Source organism: Delphinus delphis, chromosome 12 (genome assembly GCF_949987515.2).
Source record: "Delphinus delphis chromosome 12, mDelDel1.2, whole genome shotgun sequence".
In the NCBI taxonomy this organism is placed as follows: Eukaryota; Metazoa; Chordata; class Mammalia; order Artiodactyla; family Delphinidae; genus Delphinus; species Delphinus delphis.
Window position 1 is genome coordinate 11,665,407 of NC_082694.2, and position 22,294 is coordinate 11,687,700.

Sequence of the window (22,294 nt, forward strand, 5' to 3'; positions counted from 1 at the left end):
AATGTATTTTGTCTGATATCAGAATTGCTACTCCAGCTTTCTTTTGATTTCCATTTGCATGGAGTATCTTTTTCCATCTGTTCACTTTCAGTCTGTATGTGTCCCTAGGTCTGAAGTGGGTCTCTTGTAGACAGCGTATATACGGGTCTTGTTTTTGTATCCTTTCAGCCAGTCTGTGTCTTTTGGTTGGAGCATTGAATCCACTTACATATAAGGTAATATCAATATGTATGTTCCTATTACCATTTTCTTAATTGTTTTGGGTTTGTTATTGTAGGTCTTTTTCTTCTCTTGTGTTTCCTGCCTAGAGAAGTTCCTTTATCATTTGTTGTAAAGCTGGTTTGGTGGTGCTGAATTCTCTTGGCTTTTGCTTGTCTGTAAAGTTTTTAATTTCTCCGTCAAATCTGAATGAGATCCTTGCTGGGTAGAGTAATCTTGGTTGTAGGTTTTTCCCCTTCATCACTTTAAATATGTCCTGCCACTCCCTTCTGGCTTGCGGAGTTTCTCCTGAAAGATCAGCTGTTAACCTTATGGGGATTCCCTTGTGTGTTATTTGCTGTTTTTCCCTTGCTGCTTTTAATATTTTTTCTTTGTATTTAATTTTTGATAGTTTGATTAGTATGTGTCTTGGCATGTTTCGCCTTGGATTTATCCTGTATGGGACTCTCTGTGTTTCCTGGACTTGATTAACTATTTCCTTTCCCATATTAGGGAAGTTTTCAACTATAATCTCTTCAAATATTTTCTCAGGCCCTTTCTTTTTCTCTTCTTCTTCTGGGACCCCTATAATTCAAATGTTGGTGCATTTAATGTTGTCCCAGAGGTCTCTGAGACTGTCCTGAGTTCTTTTCATTCTTTTTTCTTTATTCTGCTCTGCAGTAGTTATTTCCATTATTTTATCTTCCAGGTCACTTATCCTTTCTTCTGCCTCAGTTATTCTGCTGTTGATCCCTTCTGGACAATTTTTAATTGCACTTATTGTGTTGTTCATCATTGTTTGTTAGCGCTTTAGTTCTTCGAGGTCCTTGTTAAACTTTTCTTGTATTTTCTCCATTCTATTTCCAAGATTTTGGATCATCTTTACTATCATTATTCTGAATTCTTTTTCAAGTAGACTGCCTATTTCCTCTTCATTTGTTAGATCTGATGGGTTTTTACCTTGCTCCTTCATCTGCTGTGTGTTTCTCTGTCTTCTCATTTTGCGTATCTTACTGTGTTTGGGGTCTCGTTTTCGCAGGCTGCAGGTTTGTAGTTCCTATTGTTTTTGGTGTCTGCCCCCAGTGGCTAAGGTTGGTTTTGTGGGTTGTGTAGGCTTCGTGGTGGAAGGGACTAGTGCCTGTGTTCTGGTGGGTGAGGCTGGGTCTTGTCTTTCTGGTGGCCAGGTCCACGTCTGGTGGTGTGTTTTGGGGTGTCTGTGACCTTATTATGATTTTAGGCAGCCTCTCTGCTAATGGGTGGGGTTGTGTTCCTGTCTTGCTAGTTGTTTGGCATAGGGTGTCCAGCACTGTAGCTTGCTGGTCATTGAGTGGAGCTGGGGCTTGGCGTTGAGATGGAGATCTCTGGGAGATTTTCGCCGTTTGAAAATACGTGGAGCTGGGAGGTCTGTTGTGGACCAATGTCCTGAACTTGGCTCTCCCACCTCAGAGGCACAGCCCTGACGCCTGGCTGGAGCACCAAAAGCCTGTCATCAACACAGCTCAGAATAAAAGGCAGAAAGAAAGAAGAATATAAAACAAAATAAAATAAAATAAAGTTATTGAAATAAAAAATAATTATTAAAAAAATTTAAAGTTATAAAAAAAGAAAGAAGGAAAGAAGAGAGCAACCAAACCAAAAAACAAATCCACCAATGCTAACAAGCGCTGAAAACGATAGTAAAAAAAAGGAAGAAAAAAAAACGGACAGACAGAATTGTCAGACAAATGGTAAAAGCAAAACTATAGAGACAAAATCACACAGAAGCATACACATACACACTCACAAAAAGAGGAAAAGGGGAAAAATCATAAATCTTGCTCTCAAAGTCCACCTCCTCAATTTGGGATGATTCGTTGTCTATTCATGTATTCCACAGATGCAGGTACATCAAGTTGATTGTGGAGATTTAATCCGCTGCTCCTGAGGCTGCTGGGAGAGATTTTCCTTTCTCTTCTTTGTTTGCACAGCTCCCGGGGTTCAGCTTTGGATTTGGCCCCGCCTCTGCCTGTAGGTCGCCTGAGGGCGTCTGATTTTCGCTCAGACAGGACGGGGTTAAAGGAGCAGCTGTTTCGGGGACTCTGGCTCACTCAGGCCGGGGGGGAGGGAGGGGCACGGAGTGCGGGGCGAGCCTGCGGCGGCAGAGGCCAGCGTGACGTTGCACCAGCCTGAGGTGCACCGTGCGTTCTCCCAGGGAAGTTGTCCCTGGATCCCGGGATCCTGGCAGTGGCGGGCTGCACAGGCTCCCGGGAGGGGAGGTGTGGAGAGTGACCTGTGGTGGCACACAGGCTTCTTGGTGGCGGCAGCAGCAGCCTTAGCGTCTCATGCCCGGCTCTGGGGTCTGCGCTTTTAGCCGCGGCTCACGCCCGTGTCTGGAGCTCCTTTAAGCGGTGCTCTTAATCCCCTCTCCTCGCGCACCCCAAAACAATGGTCTCTTGCCTCTTCGGCAGCTCCAGACTTTCTCGGACTCCCTCCCGGCCAGCTGTGGCGCACTAACCCCTTCAGGCTGTGTTCACACCGCCAGTCCTCTCCCTGGGATCCGACTTCCGACCTTCGAAGCCCGAGCCTCAGCTCCCAGTCCCTCCGCGCCCGGGCTGGTGAGTGCCGGTCGGCACCGATCCTCTGTGCGGGAATCTCCCCGCTTTTCCCTCCGCACCCCTGTGGCTGCGCTCTCCTCCGCGGCGCCGAAGCTTCCCCCTCCGCCTCCCGCAGTCTCCTCCCGCGAAGGGGCCTCCTAGTGTAGGAAACCTTTCCTCCTTCACGGCTCCCTCCCACTGGTGCAGGTCCCGACCCTATTCTTTGTCTCTGTTTTTTCTTTTTTCTTTTGCCCTACCCAGGTACGTGGGGAGTTTCTTGCCTTTTGGGAGGTCCGAGGTCTTCTGCCAGCGTTCAGTAGGTGTTCTGTAGGAGCTGTTCCACGTGTAGATGTATTTCTGATGTATTTGTGGGGAGGAAGGTGATCTCCACGTCTTACTTCTCCGCCATCTTGAAGCTCCTCCACTCTGCTGCTTTTTGAGTGAGCCACTGCTCGGGTTATTTTAAATCCCTGATGGCCTGGTTTCCAGGGCAGGGTGTGAACAGTTCAAAAATGTCAGAACAACAGAGAACCTGTTTCTCCCTCTCTTGCTGGAAGAGACCAGAGCAAAATGATCAAGGAAAAAGTACTTTATTTCTTCAGAATTATTATTTTGAGCCTTTAGCAGGTGTGCTTCTTATATATAACAGCTTCTTCCCAAGTCTGAGGTGGTAGGTCTCATGTTCATCTTTTCCGTACCAGAACTTGAGGGGTTATTCAAAAACATTCCAACATAGCCCTTGAGCCTTGCTCTCTTCATCTGTAAAATGGGGTAACACCTACCTCACAGGGCTATTGAGAGGAGGAAAAGGATTAAGTGAAATAATAAAACGAAGTCTGGGTCAAGCACCCAGCTCAGTATCTGGCTCGTGGCAGATACTCGATAAATGGTAGAATGCTGATGGTGAAAGTGAGTCAGCTACTCCCTTGCAGGGGAAACACTCTGGGGCCTGATCACAGTCAGAACCTGATCTCATGTGGTTTGCCCGGGAATGAGGGGATTTACCCTGTGGTTATGGTGGGGGAGGGGAGGCAAGGCTGAACTTCTCCAGGCTGGAAATGCCACCAATTTCTGTTTCCATAAATATAATCAGTTTACCTTTATGAAAGTTATGAAGGATTCCTGAGGGTTTGTGAAGATGCCTTTGCTTCTGTAAACTAACACCGTGCAGAGGACCTGCCCGGACTGCCGTGATGCAGAGGCGGACCAGGGGAAGCAGCGGGGCATCAGAGGATGGCTCCGGGACAGGAAAGCAGGGATGCTCACAGGACTTCAGGCTCTGCAGGCAGTGGGAGCCCAGAGTGCCCACTTCTGTGACTCAAGTGGCCGTTTTCAGAAATGAAGCAGGTACCCCAAGGGTAATGGGTACCTTGAGGTTGGGGTATACGGCTGCCCACGGGAGCACCGTGTGTGACCCTCCCTGACCCATGTGGCTTGAAAATTCCAACAGGGGCAGAATCTTGTCGTTCCTAGACAGAGCCAAAGTGCTAAGTGCACATACTCCTGGGAGAGGTGATGCGACAGCCGCCTGTGATGTAACTTACATGGTAGGGCTGATTTGGAAGCAGATTCTGAGAGTGGGAAGGATTCTGAGAGTTAAGGGGGAGGACAATGGCCTGGAAGAAAGAGAGCACAGAGGCCTTGAGAGGGGGAAGGGCCTGTGGCCGAACGCAGGCAACTCTGCTCCCTCCACGTCTGGCCTGGGGCTGATCAGCTTTCTCTGGAGCAGCTGATTCTCCCAGTGTGTGTGCAGAAACACTTCACCACTTTGGAAAGGAGCAGCAGGCTACCGCCATTTAAATAAGGATTTCAGGAAGTGAGAAAAGAAAAAAAGTAAAAAACTAGGTGGAAGCTGGTGTGTGTATTTATGATGCAGAATATTTAATGACATGAAGAGGCAGAGTGGCAATTTAGGATTTTTTATGTTGTCTCCCAGGAATCATAGGTATATTTACTAATTAAAAAAGGGTTTGGGTGGGGGAGGCATCATTCTCCTGCATATTGTGGGGTATAATCACAAATACCTTGACATTTATTCAAATTCATAAGATTTGGAAGAGAAAGAGAAAAAATTAGCATAATTTGTTGAGCTATTTTGGAAAAATGTGACATGATTGTTTTCAAATGTTTTTACTACCAACAAAGGCCATACCCTCAAATAATATTTATGGACCAAAAGCTCATGGGATGGGTCAAAATTCTTAGAATGGCTATTCTGGGTAGGAGAAATAGAGTTATTTTCTTTTTTTCAATTGTGTGTATTTAATTTCAAAGAAAATGTTAGTCCTTTATAATGATGGGACTGCAAATTTAAAATCTGCTTTTCTTTTTTTTTTTGCAATAGGGTTACATGATGGAAAACGGAATCTCAGGCTTAAAACGTGACACAGATATGTTTGTAACTTTTGAAGGTGACAGTGTTGTAATGCTGCAGGTAAGATTCGGGAAATATTTATTCTTTTTAAACAGCATAATTTTCAAGATCAAGAGTTATCCAGAAATCTGAAATGCTTTATATGTTTTATCTTCGTCTGATGTCTTCACTTAATTGGCAGGTGTTTTTCCCTTAAGCACTTGATTTTTGCAGTAGTTGAATTGAAGGGGTGTTAATTTATTTATTTCCTAGCTGATCTTTGATGCTGAACTATATCTTTTCTTGGCTTAAGAAAACTACTTCTTGTACATATGGAGTCATATAGATTCTACTGGGAAGGCTATTCCCAAAGAGTTTGTAAGGTCCAATTTAAAATACACAGAGTGAATGAAAATGAAAACATAACATATCAAAAAATGTTGGATGCAGATAAAGCAATGCTTAGAGGGAAATTTATAGCATTAAATGCTTACTTTAGAAAAGAGAATATGTCTCAAATCAAAAATTTTGTTCCCACCTCCAGAAAATAAAAAAGTGGAGCAAAATAAGCATAAACCAAGCATAAAAAAGAGACTAACAAAGAAAAGAGCACAAATCAATAAAACTGAAAAAGGTGAAAAATCCATGAAACAGAAAGCTGATTCTTTGAAAAGAATCAAAAAAGTTGTTAACTCCCTAGCAAGAATGACAAAGACAAAAAATAGGAAGACTCAAATAACCAGTATTAGGAATGAAAAAAGATATATAACTAGATATCCTGCAGCCACTAAAATAATAATGAGGGAATACTAGAAAATAACTTTGCATTAATAAATTTGATGACTTTGAAGAAATTACCAGTTCCTCAAAAACCACAAAGACCCAAATGCAGCCACTTGAAATAGACAATCTGTGTAGTCCTATAATAGAAAAGAAATTTAATGTTTAATAATAATACAAAGAAAGCTTCAGGTCTAGGTTTCATTGGAGAATTCCATCAAACATTTAAAGAAGAGTTTTACAAAATCTCTTGCAGAAAATAGAAGAGAAGGAAACAATTCCCAACTCGGTTTCATACAGCTCGTATTACTCTGATACCAAAAGTAGAGAATACAAAAAAGGGGAAGCTACATATCAAAAACTTGCATGACCTTAGATACAAAGATCCTCAATAAAATTTTAACAAATTAAATCTGGCAGTGTATAAAATGAATTATATACCATGAAGAAGTGGAATTCATTCCTGGTATACAAGGCAGCTTCAACATTCAAAAGTCAATCAATGTAATCCATCATATCAAGTGACTGAAAAAGAAAAAAAATCATATGATCATGTTGGTTTACACAGAAAAAGCATTTGACCAAATCCAACAATGGTTCTTGATAAAATCTCTCGGCAAACTAGGAATAGAGGGGAATTTCTGCAACTTGTGGATAAAAAAGTATCCACAAAAAACTGTAGCTAGCATCATGCTTAATGGTGAAACACTGAATGCTTTCCCCCTAAGATCAGATATAAGTCAAGGATGTCCACTGGTGCCACTGCTACTCAACATGGAGTTGGAAGTTATGGTGAGGGCAATCAGGCAAGAAAAAATAAATAAAATACATAGAGATTAAAAGGGAAAGAAACGAAAACTGTTCTTATTTGCAAATTACATCATTGTCTACATAGAGAATCCAAAGAATCTGCAGAAAAATTCTAGAACTAATAAGTGAGTTCAGCAAGACCACAGGATATAAGATCAGTACACAAAAATCAATCAGATTTCTATATACCATTAAGGAACATGTGGAAACTGAAATTAAACATATAATATCATTTACAATTGTTTCAAAGAAAACAAAATACATAGGTGTAAATCTAATAACTATGTATAGGATCTTTATGCTGGAAATTACAAAATGCTGTTGAAAGAAATCAAAGAAGTCCTAAGTGAATGGAGAGGCATACTAAATATATTCACAGATTGGATGACTCTGCACAGGAAAGATGTCCATTTTGCCAGAACTGATCTATACTGAATATATTCACAGATTGGATGACTCTGCACAGGAAAGATGTCCATTTTGCCAGAACTGATCTATCTATCTATATTTATATAATGAGATCATTATATAATTTATATAATGTAATAAAATCACAACAGAGTTTTTTGTAGACATAGATGAACTTATTCTAAGACATCATCAAAATGGTGGAAGAGGCATTTTCTGCCATCTTTCCCCCAAAGAACACCAGTTTTGACAATTATTCATGGATGAGAGTTCCTTTGTGAAAGTCCAGGAGTCCAGTGGAGAAGTTCCAGCACATTGTTGGAACAAACAAACAAACAAAAAATCTGAGATTGAACACATTGAAGAGGGCAAGAGGAACAGCTTCACTTTACCTGCGTTACTCCTCTCCCAGGGTGGCACAGCTAAAGGACAAAAAGACCTTCTTGGCTGGTGGTTTCTCCCATGGGGAAAATGAGAGCATGTGAGTGAACACCCAGCTTCCCCAGCTGTGCAGGACTCTGCTGTAGTAATCAAAACAGTATGGTACTGGCATTAGAGAAGACACATCGACCCATGGAACAGAATGCAGAGCCCAGAAATAAAGCCGTGCATATATGGTCAACTAATATTGGATAAGGGAGCCAAGAATATACTATGAGTAGAGTCGAGTGCGGACAGCTACTTAAGAACTGCCATTTACTGTGGGCTGGATTAAGAATTGCTTTTCTTCTGTCTCCCTCCCACCTAAACACTCCTTAAGAATATTCAGTAATCAGACATGGCACTAGTTCACACTCTCCATCTCAGCTGATAAGCCAAGTGTGTGAGGTTTTTCAGCAATTTTCTCTTCAGGAGTATATTTCACACTCAAGCGTGTGCTTCGACGTTGCTTGACCCTGAAGTGGTGACTCAGTGCTTTATTTGCAAGCTCTAGCTTGTAGACACTATGGAAAGGTGGTTTAATGTAGTTATGGGAGTAGAGTCACAATCTCTAACTATGAAGCGAGTGGAAGCAGAGGAGAAACAGGGACAGCTTGCTTATTGTCACATAAATGGGAGCATGGGCAGTGGAAAAGAGAGACTCTGGACCATGGAGGGCAGGGATGCAGGGATGTTGGGCTGGAGGGAGGCTGAGCTGCCTGCTCAGGAGGACGTGTCATCACAAAGAGGCAGAGCACCCATGCAGTGAGAACCCATACAGGGTTTTGAGGCCCAGGCTGAGGAAGGAAGCCAGGGATGGTCATTGTGGGGCTTCCCTAGTGGCACAGTGGTTAAGAATCTGCCTGCCAATGCAGGGGATACAGGTTCGAGCCCTGGTCCAGGAAGATCCTACATTGCAGTGGAGCAACTAAGCCCGTGCATCACAACTACTGAGCCTGCGCTCTAGATCCTGCGAGCCACAACTCCTGATGCCCACGCACCTAGAACCCGTGGTCCGCAACAAGAGAAGCCACTGCAATGAGAAGCCCGCACACCGCAATGAAGAGTAGCCCCCGCTTGCCGCAACTAGAGAAAGCCTGCACACAGCAACGAAGACCCAACGCAGCCAAAAATAAATAAATTTAAAAAAATACCTTAAAAAACCAGATTGTGTAGGCCTTCTTTGGCCAGTTTTCCAGATAGACGTCTTCCAGACACATGCTGGAAAAATACTACCTCAAGCTATGATCAAAGCTTATCAAGAGATGGAAACACTGATTTTATAAGTGGTGTGGTTCAGGGGTCCCCAAGACCACCCCCAGGTTGGATAATTCTGTAGGAGAACTCACAGGATGCCACATATAGTCATACTCATGGTTAGGATTTATTGTAGCAAAAGGATAAAACACAAACTCGGCAAAGGGAAAAGGCACATGGGCAGAGTCCGAAGGAAACCAGGCATGAGATTCCAAGACTCCTCTCCCAGTGGAGTCACAGAGGACATGCTTAATTCTTCCAGCAGTGAATTGTGACAGTACATGTGAAACGCTGTTTACCGGGGAAGCTCATCACAGACTCAGCATCCAACGTTTTTACTGGAGGCTGGTCACATAGGGTACCCTCTGCCTAGCACATATTAGAATTCCAGATTTTCAAACAGAAAACAGGTGTTCAGCACAAACCGTATTGTTTGCACAAAGTGTTTAGGCACAGAGAGCCACCCTTGTCAGTCACAGAATGATGGGAACCCTCCCCAAATCCAGGTTCCCAGATGCCAGCCAAGGGCATCCTTGCAAGCACACCCTTCCAAGAATAGCAGTCTCAGGCCTTCTGTGTTAACTCTTCCGCAGTGGTGCTCTAAGATAAGGCAGATGCCCTTCTTGATTTTATTGCTAAGAAAATGAAAGATTAAAGGTGGTGGTGAGTGGGGAAGCATTCCCACAACTTCCAGAATTAGAAGGAGAGAAGATCCTTAGACACTGCACCATAGATAAGAGGATTAAAAACCAAGGGGATGACTTCTGGTTCGAGATCATGGCATGAACACCAACAAGGCAGCTCTTTCCTCTTCAATCCTTTTGAAATAACTAGAAGAAAGAATAGAGGGGAACACATCTGCAGGGGCATTGACAGTGGTGGAGGGGCCATCAGAAGACAAAGGAGTTTGATAAATTTCTGGAGAATGGGAAGCAGATGGGATGGAATTGATGGATGAGCTCAAGGGAACACTGATGGAAGTGGGAGTGGTTTCTTTTGGACGTCTCTGGAGAGATGCTGAGTCACAGGGACTGAGAGCAGGAGAGGGATTGGGGCAGAGAGCCAGGCATTTCTCTGAAGGCTTGTCTGATGGCAGGACAGCCATCCTCCCCACATCAGAGAACTTGACTACAGCAGTAGCATCTGCCACAACTCTGGAAACCTACAGCTTAGTCTCCTGGGGTGAGAGACTGAGATTTACTGGGGAAGGAGTGGGGGCAGCCTGCCTGCTTGTTGCCAGTTGACACAGCCTACCAGGAAACCTACAGTTGACATGCCCTGCTTTGTACCCAGAGCTTTCAGACTGCCTGGCATCCACCCAATGGTGGAGAAGGTGGCGCTAGCTACCCTCCACTGGTCAACCTGGCCTTCCACTTGAGTGTTGGAATCAGCCCATGTTGGGGAGGCTATCCCTCTCTGGGCTGGATTCTGTTTTGATTCCACTTATCGAAGCAGAGATAGAAATTTCAGGAGACCAGGGAACAGAAACTGGTCACTAATTTTCATAGTATTCTTCCATTACAGGGCTTTCAACCCTCTGCCTGAAGGTGGGATTCTTTAGCGATCCTGAAGATACTAGAGCTGCTGTCCCATAATTGAGGAGATGTGGACAGAGCAGGCACATGCTTCAGAGTTTCTGCAGGCTTTATATATTTCCCTTTGAGCAAGATAGAAGGTTTTCTGACCCTTTCATTATTTTCCTGGGGCAGAGGTTGTAGGCCCTTGGTGAAATTTAATTACACCCTCCACCAAATCCAATTACTGCCTACACCCATGAAATCCCATTATAACTTTCTTTTGCTTCATTAGAGGTACCCTAGGACAGGTCCCTTCTTAATCCACAGATTTCCTAAGGAATATCAGTCAGAGGCTTTGCATACATTGTTTATTACTCCAAGAGCATATATGCAAAAATGCAAATGACCTACAGCCTGACTTGCTTAAAAACCAAGCATGTATCTAGTTTCCTGTAAGAAAGCTGATTCCTTAGGGATTTCAGGCCCCTAGGGGTATTTTCCCAATGATACTCAGATATTTTGTTTTGTTTTTCTTATTATTTCCAACTTTTGAAAATTTCAAACAGAAATTTCAAGAGAAAATTGAAAGACTAGTGCAATAACACTTGAGCAAGTTTTCTACTTCCAAATGTTAGCATTTTGCTATATTTAAGTGGTCTCTTTCTTATTCTCTTTATACACATATTTGTGTGTGTGTGTGTAACCATTTGAAAGTTGCAGACATCAGACACTTCATCCCTAAAAACTTCGACATTCATTTTCTAAAATAAGGACATTTTCTTACAAAAGCACAGTACTATCATCACACCTAAGCAAATGAACAATAATTCCATAATACAGGTTATCTAATTAGGGTGATCAGAAACTTAAGGAAAAACCATAACACATGAAAGAAGGAGCAATATGAACAAATAGAATAAGTGGCACTGGGAGAAGCAAAAACCAATTAATATCCCTGGAGATGTGTGATGACCTTGCATCCATAAGACGAAAACACCCTGCCGTGACAATGAGCACTCAGAGAACCATAGTGCATTAAACCATCGTAATCATAGTGCCAAGAACCATAGTAGATTCAAATTATATGTTTGCTTAATTTAAAAAAATCCAATATAGGGCTTCCCTGGTGGCGCAGTGGTTGAGAGTCCGCCTGCCGATGCAGGGGACACGGGTTCGTGCCCCGGTCTGGGAAGATCCCACATGCCGCGGAGCGGCTGGGCCCGTGAGCCATGGCCGCTGAGCCTGCGCATCCGGGGCCTGTGCTCCGCAACGGGAGAGGCCACAACAGTGAGAGGCCCACGTACGGCAAAAAAAAAAAAAAAAAAAAAAAAAAAAAGAATCCAATATAAAGGCCAAAGGATAAATTTGAGAAAACTTCTTAGAAAGAAGATCAGCAAAACTAAGTGAAGGTAAGTAAAAGGGAAAGGCTGAGATGATCATGTCTAGGAAACTGATGACATTCCTGAAAGACGGAGCAGAGAACACAGACAGGCAGACAAATCCAGAGAAATAAAAGAAGACAATTTCCCAGGTCTGAAAAGAGTCACAAGTCTTGAAATTGGCAGGACCCACCAGAAAAGGTCAGAGCCTGAAAACAGCCTGGAGAATTTCAGATCACCAAGTAAGGACAAAGAGAGGGCCGCCAAACTTTAGACTGAGGAAACATCAGATTATTTACTAAGAAAAGAGAGTCAGATTGACCTCAGCCCTATTAGCGGCAGCGCTGAAGGCTGGGGCAGCGCCTCTCAACTCCGCTGCACCCATACGTTCCTAGGGATCTTGTTCACATTCAGATTCTGGGGTGGGTCCGCATTTCTGCTTTCTAGCAAGCTCCTCGGTGGTGTTGACGCTGCTGGTCTGTGGACCACACTTTGAGTGACCAGGTCTGAAATAAAATGGAACAATGCCTTTAGAACTCAGAAGAAAGTTACTTTGAACGTAAAATTTTATAGCTAGCTAAATTATTCATCACATATGAGCCAGATTTACAGATATTCAAATGCTCAGGAAGTTTACCTTGCCATGCACTTTCTGAACAATACTTGTAGATGAACTGGAGAAAAGCATAAAAGGAATTAAGAATTAGACATCTATGCTTTCTGGAGCTAATCCAAGAGGAGTATGTATAAAGAAATACCTGCGTAGTAGTGGTGTAGCAGGCCCAGAACACAATTAGTCCAAATTAGAACAGGAAGTCAGAAGGAACACAAGAATGACTTTGAGAAGGAAATGATTTCGGGTCAACAAATAGAATGATTAAGAAGCAGGGAGGTCTTAGTGATGATGGAAAAGGCATATGGTTCTTCTTGAAACAAGGGGAGAAATAGTCCATTAAGACTCCAGGAAAAGTAAAGCTACTCAATAAAAAGTGTGTTCCAAATCGGAAGCAGACTAAAACATAACACAGGAATCTGTTTGACCTTGACCTTTGGAAGCTGCTGCTTCTAGGAGAACAAAAACTACTTCAGAATGGATATTTCTGGAGTGAGGTCCTGGAGGTAAGGGATTGGAAAGGAGACATTTACTTTTTATTTAAGACCATAATATGGCTTGAAGTTTTTAAAAATTTCCAAAAAATTGAAAAAATTTAAAAATCAAATTTATTTAAAACCATGAAAAGAAATAGTGCCTCCCTTAAATATAAAAAGTGAAGGAGGGGAGAGAAAGAAGAAAGAGTAACAAAGAAAGGGAGGGAGGCCTCTTCAAGAGAATAAAGGCCACACACACACACACACACACACACACACACACGCACACGCACACCTTACTCTTCAGCCCTAATGTTCTCCCCACCCCCATCACTGGGGTGAATCCCAGATTCTTCTCCCAGATGAGCTGGACCTCAGGTATTACAATGGGGTTTGGGGACAGGTATGGTGTTGGGTGAGGACTGGACCTCAGGCTGCAGAACCTGGACACCCTCTGCTCCTGGAAAGAACCGCACAGTAAACCAGAAAGGACATTCTCACTGGGGCCCCAGCCTTCTGGCTGTAGGTGAACCCTAGTGGTCAGCAGGTGGAGATGTTGAGTTGCCAGAAAAAACACAGTGCCGATACTCCTGAAATCAGAGGTTGGGTCAACCCAACTGCAGGGCCTCGAGTATCAGTTCTAAAAGGCACTGAGGTCTGGCTGCAAGAGCAGGGGTACAAGGAGCAGCCGGTACGGGGGTGATCAGTCTGCAGATGACAACTCTGCTTTCCTGAGAGGCGAAACTGCTTTCCTCTTCTGAGGGCCTCTTGGAGAGAGAGAACAAGGGCGTGGGCTGAGGGTCTGCCTGACCCAGCAGAATCAGAGGCAAATAGTTCCAACTTACCTTCCCAGAGATCTACAGATGGGGAGTTACACGCAGAATCACCCCTGATGATGGCAGAAACAAAGAGAGGCATGTGAAATCGGACCAGAGGTAGGCAGAGGCCAGCCTAGTGAAGGCCGCGAAGGCCATCGGTGGGGCAGCAAGATCAGGCTTGGGACGGAGTCTCAGCCTAGAGGAAGGAGGTGCTGCCCAGGCCAGGGGGCTGCCATTGGAAATAGCGGGAGGGGGACAGCTCGAAGATCTGCTTGGGGATAGAATCGATACGAAGCATTTACAAAACGTGCTCGTTCATTTTGGGGAACTTGGAGGGACGTTTAGATGATGAACTCTTAGAAAAGCTGACCAAGGTAGTTTGAACAGACGTTTTCGTTTTCTCTTTCCAAATCCATTGACCCATAACAGAGCTGGCACTAATTCTTTCAAAACCAGATGTTCCAGCATCTAACTATTGAAAGTTCTCCTCAAGAGCTCCATGTGTGAGGTTTGGGAGAAAGAGAGCCTTCTGAACCTTTATCTGTACTTCTGTGCTCATCAAAGTGACTTCATTTTCTGCACGGAAATCAGTCTCTCTCCCTCCCTCTCTCTCTCTGTCTCCTTGTCTCCCTTCCTTCTTTCCTTCCTTCTTCCTTCTTTCCTTCCTTCTTCCTTCTTTCCTTCCTTCCTTCCCTCTTTCTTTCTTTCTTCTTTCTTTCCTTCCTTCCTTCCTTCTTTCTTTTCTTTCTTTCTTTCTTTCTTTCTTTCTTTCTTTCTTTTTTCTTCTTTCTTTCCTTCCTTCCTTCCTTCTTTCTTTCTTTCTTTCTTTCTTTCTTTCTTTCTTTCTTTCTTTCTTTCTTCTTTCTTTCCTTCCTTCCTTCCTTCTTTCTTTTTCTTTCTTTCTTTGTTTCTTTCTTTCTTTCCTTCTTTCTTCCTTCCTTCCTCCCTCCGTCCCTTCCTTCCTTCCTTCCTTCCTCTCTTTCTCTCTTTTTCTTTCCTTCTTACCTTGATGGGATATCCAGCATCTAAAAGAGGAAAATAACGTCCTTAGAGGAGGATCATGTCCAGTTGGCCTTTTCTGCAACCTCACTCCCTGGGTGACACCTGAGCTGCCCTAAGGTACCTTGAGTTGCCAGAAGTAGCTGTAATAAAAACACAGAACACGCAATTACTTTTGTGTCTGCCCATCCTCCTGGGACCCTCAGGGCCAGGTCCAGCTTCGTGGGGCAAAATCTGTGCAGTCGTACAGGACCTCGTGCTCAGAAGGGCCTGTGCTTGGTTTGCTGCTCTGCTCTCACCATCTTGAAATTCTTAATCATTTTTGAACAAGGGACCCTGCATTTTTGTTTTGCCCCAGGTCCCAAATTCCATAGCCGGTCCTGCCTAGGGCATGATTTGGGACCCCATTGCCACAATTACTGCCACTTTGAGTGACTCCATCTCCCTACGTGGTATAGACCTGAGTGCAGCCTCACTACCTGCCTTGTCCTGTTACAGAGCGGATGACATCTGCTGGCTTTTCCTTAGAGACCGTGTTTGCTATCCTAATTGACTCTAAGCGTTTCTGCCTTGGTACCAGATACTACTTGTTAGACTTTTAAATCCAAGTTTCACTGTAGCTGGCATAAATCAGTGAAATACTCAGCATGTAGAAATGCTAGTTGCTTCCTAGATGCCTTGAAAAGCCATTCGACCTAAATAGTAATTTTTATCGATGCTCCATAATCAGTGTTCCCTGATGCATAGGATATTCGTTACAAATGCATGTTTGTGGTGTCATTATTCTGCATACTTGCTCAGGCTCATGGCTTCCAAATGTTGCTGTAGATTAGCTTGATTCCTTCTGCAGATGGGATATTTTACAAAAGGCAAGAACATAGCTGTTCTAGCTGCTTAGTCCCCTGGAGTTCTCTTAAGAAAGGGGCTCCTGAGCAGGTGCAGCAGGACTCAATCCCTGGGAATTTATCAAGTAAATAGAAGAAAATAAAGAGCCACAAAAACACCACCACCACAGAAACAATCACCTGGAAAGAAAGAACCTCACAGGTTGTCTTAAGAAAATCTGGTGTAAGTTTTCAAAACACCAGACCTAGATAAGGATGTAATTACTTGTATTGAAAGGAAATATATTTTATTTTATAAAATAGGTTTATTTTACTACTGGGTTCATTTTTAAATAATGAAATCTCTGTTACAACTAAAACATTAAATGTATACAAATTTTACTGAATTTCCTAGTTTTGATCATCATTATTGCACGTGAGATATCACTTTTGGGGTAATCTGGGTGATGACTATACAAAACCCCTCTGTTCTATTTTAATTTTGCAACTTTTTGTGTATATAATTATTTTAAAATAGAAAGTTAAAATTATATATATTTAAATATAGTATATTATATATTTTATATAATGTTATATAATTTATATTTTAAATTTTATTATTTTTTATATAATTTATATATATGTTATAATGTATTCAGGAACACATACATGAGGTTAAAAAAGCACATCTTCATTGCACGCTCAGTTGAGAGGGTGACTGATCTATCTTTGCTTCCCCCTGGTCATTTATCAAATAAAGTACTGAATTTAGAGACTGTCCTGCCCAAACCCCATGGTAGCTGATAGCTTCAACCACTTAATTCTTCACCAAGGGGCATCAATAGCAGAAAATAAACTCATTTTTAAAAATCAGGTTTTCTTGTCTCATGACCTAGAAAAAGAGGAATGATTCTAAAAGCAAGGAGCAAAAAGTAAAGAGAAAGGAGCAAAGACCTAAACTGAGGAATCTGCTTTTGTGATATTAGCTAGGCCCCAGTGTGTCTATCTTTTAAGTTTAGCACCTAAACTGAGTTATTATGTTCTTCTAATTTTTTTTTTTTTTTTTTTTGCGGTATGCGGGCCTCTCACTGTCATGGCCTCTCCAGTTGCGGAGCACAGGCTCCGGACGCGCAGGCTCAGAGGCCATGGCCCACGGGCCCAGCCACTCCGTGGCATGTGGGATCTTCCTGGACCGGGGCACGAACCCGTGTCCCCTGTATCGGCAGGCGGACTCTCAACCGCTGCGCCACCAGGGAAGCCCTGTGTTCTTCTAATTTTAAATCCAGCTAAAACGAGTTGATTTTCCCAATGTAAGTTGCTTAAATCAGAAAGGTGGACGTAGAGACAAAAGTTAAAGGAAATTATTAAGGAATTGAAAAGATCAGATGAGATACTAAACATAGGAAGGAGATTTATTTATTTATTCACTTATTTAAGAAAGATTCCTCAGCTCCTGTCTCTGTGTTGCACATTGTCTGAGGGCACAAAGATGAACAAATTCCGACCTCCTGGTACTTGCCTTGCAGGCAGCAGAAGGACAAGAAACCAATAGCAAGTTGGAATGCTCTCTGTCCTCAGGTAGCAATAAATTCAATGTGGAAAAATAAAGCAGGTAAAAGTATGATGGGAGGGGTGGGAATCAGACCAATTTTTAATGCTGGGAATGTTTTTGCTCTTGTAACAAAGGGTGATGGAGTTAGAGCCATCATAACTTTAACAGATGAACAAAAACAAAGGATGTGTTAATCCTAGTGATGTCGGTGAAACTGACCTTGATTGCTATATCATTTTAAGTTTAATTCTAGTCAAAGTTAATTTCTCCAATTTTCCCATTGCTAGTAGTGTTCGATTTTTACACTTACTATGTATAGCAGAAGCCACAATAAAGTTTAGGTCCTTCGACCCATAATACGGCGATCCTCAGGCTCATTGGACCTAATGCCCTCTTTTTCATAGTAAATATTTTGTGACACCCCCTTGATTATCCTGAAATGAAGTCATGGGTAATATAACTTATCTAGACACATGATTTCAAGAATTCAAGACAATACTTCAAAGAAACAAAAGGAATGTGTAATAAGCATAACAACATAGTAAGACTTAACAATGCCTCTATACATGGGGTTGCTGTAGCATCTCCAATGTAGACCAAAGTCCAGGCTATGGACCAATCATAACTGGGAACATCGTGCCAAATTACATGTCACTGACCTAAAGCCAGTCCCATGGCTGCCTCGAATTCAAGGGGGCAGGGAAGTTTAATCTTCCACAGACCCAGGTTGGGGAGAATCTGAAAGCTTTAGTGTAAGAGTCAGGCTCTGGGCTGTCGATTGGCTTCATGAGTGTGAGCGCATGGCATTCAACAGGACACTGGACGTGGCACAGTCCTCTGTTGGGTTAGAGTGTCCCATGCATTGCCTGGCTCTGCCCACCAATGCCGATAAAGTCACCCAGGCAAATGTACCTTGAGAAGTTTCCAGCATCCCTCTCATAGTCAGGGCGGCCCTCTTTAAGAACCATTGCATCAGTCAAGCTCATTGGATTTATCCTCAGGCAATAATCAAAAAGAGGACAGTGCTATTTGTCTGAACATATTGATACGAAGGATATTAATGACAGCATAGAATTGGAAACAACACAAATATCTAGTTGAATGGAAATGTCTAATTAGGTATGATTTCTCCAAAGAATATTATACAGCCATTAAACAGATAAATAGAATCCAAAATTGTGAACCGAAAATATCATTTATGATATCCTACTGATTGAAAGCATTATAACATTTTATGTAATCTATATAAAAACATGAATGTATGTGAAATGAAGAAGGAAATATTCTAAAATTGGTACTCATATGAGAATGAATAAGCAACTTACGGCTGTGTAACAACCCCACCCCCAAAGTTAGTGCCTTATAACGACACGCAATTGTTAGTTCATCGTTTGTAGGTTGGCAGTTTGGGCTGAGCTCTCGTGAAGTGATTCCTCTGCTGGCCTCGCCGGGGCTCACTCCTGCCTGGCAGTCCGCTGGAGGCTCGGCGGGGCAGCCTGGCCCAAGGTGGCCTCACTGCAGCCTAGCAGCCTAGCAGCTGCTGCTCACCGTCACCTGGGCCTCTCTCTACAGCAGCCTAGCCCTGGACATCTTCTTTTAACAAACCTGGACAAACATGCAGTGTTTTAGGCCCACGTTCTAACTTTAAAGCTGTGAGGAAAGCAATTGATGGAGACTGTTTTACTGTACATTTCCGTATGATTCCCCAAAGGCCTAATCAACCGTAGAATATCAGAGGCAAAAAACAAAACAGACCAGCCACCCATCTGGTCCAGGGAAGGCAAGTAGGTTTTATCTGAAGTGTCACCTAAAATGGTTGGTCTTGGGACCACATTAAAGGCTGATGCCTCAAAGGGAAAAGAGAGCAGTTAGCTAGTTAAGCTGGCCATGGGGAATGGAGGGAGAGTGGTGAGTAAGGGCCACACACCTGCTGTGGGGAAGTGGAGGTCTCATGAAGGATGAGTCTTGTCTTTGGGTCCTTCCAAAGGGTTTGCTAGAAGTAGCTGGACCTTACCTTGCTGCAGCAGTTAAAGACACTCTGTCATTTATTGCGTTTTTGACAAATGGCTGACAAGTGATAAACTCTATGTGCAGGTTGTGGTTCAGGAACTGCTGGCTCAGTACACCAAGCAGTATGAAGAAAGACCCATCTCTAGCCTGCTCCGAAACTGGACGGAATCAGGGGGTGACAAGCTGAGAACCAGGTATGTGACCATTCAGGCTGCCAACATCGTTGACCCGATGTCTTATTCTTGAGCCCGAGTATACAGGGCCTTGTCATGGCACAACTCACTCCTGTTTAAATTTTAAATATTGATATAAAAGAGAGAATCAACAAGAACCTACTGTATGGCATAGGGAACTCTACTCACTACGCTGTAATAACCTATATGGGAAAAGAATCTGAAAAAGCATAGATATATGTATGTGTATAGCTAAACCACTTTGCTGTACACCTGAAACTAACACAATGTTGTAAATCAACTATACTCCAATATAAAATTTAAAAAATATTGATATGTGGAAAAAATAAATGAATATGTATCTTCAGTACTCACGCACCCACAAACCAACTTAAGAACCAGAACATTGCTAATTCTGTTCTTCCTACACCTGTTCCTTCTTTTTGGCACGTTCACTGTTCCAAGGACTTTACAGGTTTTAATCCTAAACACCCCATGAGGTAGGTTATTATTTCCATTTCACAGATGAGGAAACAGGCACAGAGGTTAAGTGTTTTGCCCAAGGTTACATGCCACTAGGTGACAGAGCTAGGATTTGAACCCAGATAGTCTGGCTTCAGAATCTGTGCTTTGGGTTGTTTCCATTGATTTTTCGTATTGTCTTTAAACTTGGTAAATAAGGCATAATGTGTGTGGTATTCTATAGCTTCCGGTTTTCAGGTTCATCCAAGTGGTTGTGTGTGGTTGGAGAGCTTCTGTCTGTGCTCATAATATTTCATCATGTGTCTGTGCCACAAGTTGCTCGTCCAGTTTAATCTCCAGTATCAGTGGATACTTGGGTTGTCTTTTTGACATTTTGAACACGCTCTCCTGAAAAATCTTGTATATGTTTTCTGGGGAACGTGGGCAAGAATTTCTACAGGGCTTTCAAATTTAGTTGCTGTGACTCAGAGAAATACGTTCTCCATCACCATGGACACCCACACACCCATAGAGTCTCCTGCCCTCCCTCCCCACCACAGACACGAGTGAAACAAACATTTCATGAAACAATGCTCATCCTATTACTCATAATGCTCTCTGATATTTTTCATTTTGTTTTTTAAAAATACTGATCTCAATCCTTTAAACTGATTTCATGAGCCATTTTAGCCATTTGCAATCTATTGATTGAAAAACACTCCTCAGTAGCATATATGACCCAGGAGTGAGAGTGCTGTGTTGTGGGTGTGCCAATGTTCAACTTTACTACATCATGGCAAATTATTTTTCACTGATTGTACAAATTTATATCCCCACCAGCAGCATGTGTCTTATGGAGCTAACACTTGGTACTATCAGACTTAATTTTTGTCGATATAACATAAGAAAAAGATCTCTCACTATGCTTTAAAATTGCATTTTCATATTACTCTTACAACCGAGTATGCTTTCACACGTCTATTTGCCATTTGTATTTCTTCCTATGTGAAATGCCTGTCATGCCTTTTGCCAATTTTTCTTTCTTTTTTTTTTTTTTTTTTTGGTCTTAGTCTTATTGACTTTTAGATGTTACAGTTCTCTTCTCCAAGTTTGTGGCTTGTCTTATATTTTCTTTATGGTGTTTTTTGATTAACAAAAATTCTTAAATTACAATTGAGTTTTTCAATCTTTTCCATATCTTGTCTTTGATGTCATGAAATATACACTTTTTAAAGTTTGAGAGTTTGAGAGTTTGAGAGTTTCACCTTTCACATTTAACTCTTGAATCCATTAGAAACTTTTGTCTGTGGTGTGAGGGAGGGATTTAATTTCATTTTTTTTTCTCCTGTAGAGATTGTCAGTTGTTCCAGCCCCATATACTGAATTGACTGTCTTTCCCAAGTGATGTGGAATGTCCCCTCTGACATTTATTAAACTTTTATATATGCAGGAGTCCATTTGGGGGCTATTTGGGTCCTAGACTGTTTGTATATTCTTAATTCAACAATACACCATCTCAATTCCACTGGGTTTATAATAGTATAATAGTATTATATGGTACTTATTATATATAATATTATTATATTATTACCTTTAAAATATAATTCAGAATTGTTGGCTATTCTGGGTCTTTTGCATGTCCACATAAGTTTTAGAGTTAAGTTTGTCAAGTTCCTCCAAAAAAAAAAAAGAACTTGCATACACCAAAAGGACAAATTTTGTATAGTTGCCCTTATATAAGGTATCTAGAGTAGCCAAATTCATAGAGACAAAGTAGAATAGTGGTTACCAGGGGCTAGGAGGAGGAAGAAATGGGAGTTAGTGTTCGCTGGGTACAGAATCTCAGTTTGGGAAGGTGAAAAAATTTTGGAGATGCATATTGGTGATGGTTGCATGATCAAGTGAATGTACTTAATGCCACTGAACTGTACGCTTAAAAATGGTTAAGGTAGTAGATTTTATGTTATGTTACCACAATTTTAAAAAATCTACTGGAATTTTCTTTGACAGTGTATTAAATCTGAAGATTTGCAGAAAAATTGACACGCTTATAAAAGTGAACTTCCTCTCAGAAATGTTAATCTCCCAAGTGTCTCCCAGAGTTTGAAAATTTCTTTCAAACATAGTATAACGTTAGACAGATTTATTACTAGGTACACTAGAATTTGTTGTTGTTGTAAAAAGAATATTTTTAAAATTCTGGGTTTTGTTGTTGCTGATTTATTATACGCACAGTTGGATTTTGTACAATATATAAACCTGACCGTAAAAAAATTTCTTTTAAATGTGACTATAGGTTCTTTGAGGTAGACAGTCCTACTATCTGCAGATAATGAATTTTTCTTTCTTCCTTTCCAGTTATTCTTTTTTGTGAGAAGGTATTTTATCCCTGGTTTTAAAAAGAATTAGTTTAATATTTCACTATCAAGAAGGACATTTGCTAAAGTTTTTTGATAGACACACTTTACTTCCTAAAGAAGCTCCTTTTACTGTTATTTTTAACATATTCTTCTTATTAGTAGATGAATTTTACTGCAAATGATTTTTATCTATTCTGCTATTTCTTCTTTAATCAGTTAATATGGTAAATAACCCCTGCATGCTTGAGAAACTCTCAACTGTGTTTATTGATTTATGCTCATAAATGTGCTGCCTCCTTTGTGCTACTTTTG

The 22,294-nt window shown here is 41.8% G+C and overlaps 1 protein-coding gene across 1 annotated transcript in view; it reads left to right on the forward strand.

Moving 5' to 3' along the window:
• The window catches only part of ACOXL (acyl-CoA oxidase like), a 366,413-nt gene that overhangs the window by 219,373 nt on the left and 124,746 nt on the right, over window positions 1–22,294 (forward strand). The window contains 1 exon segment of the mRNA XM_069541255.1: window positions 19,072–19,181. Coding sequence (XP_069397356.1) covers window positions 19,072–19,181 — 110 coding nt within the window.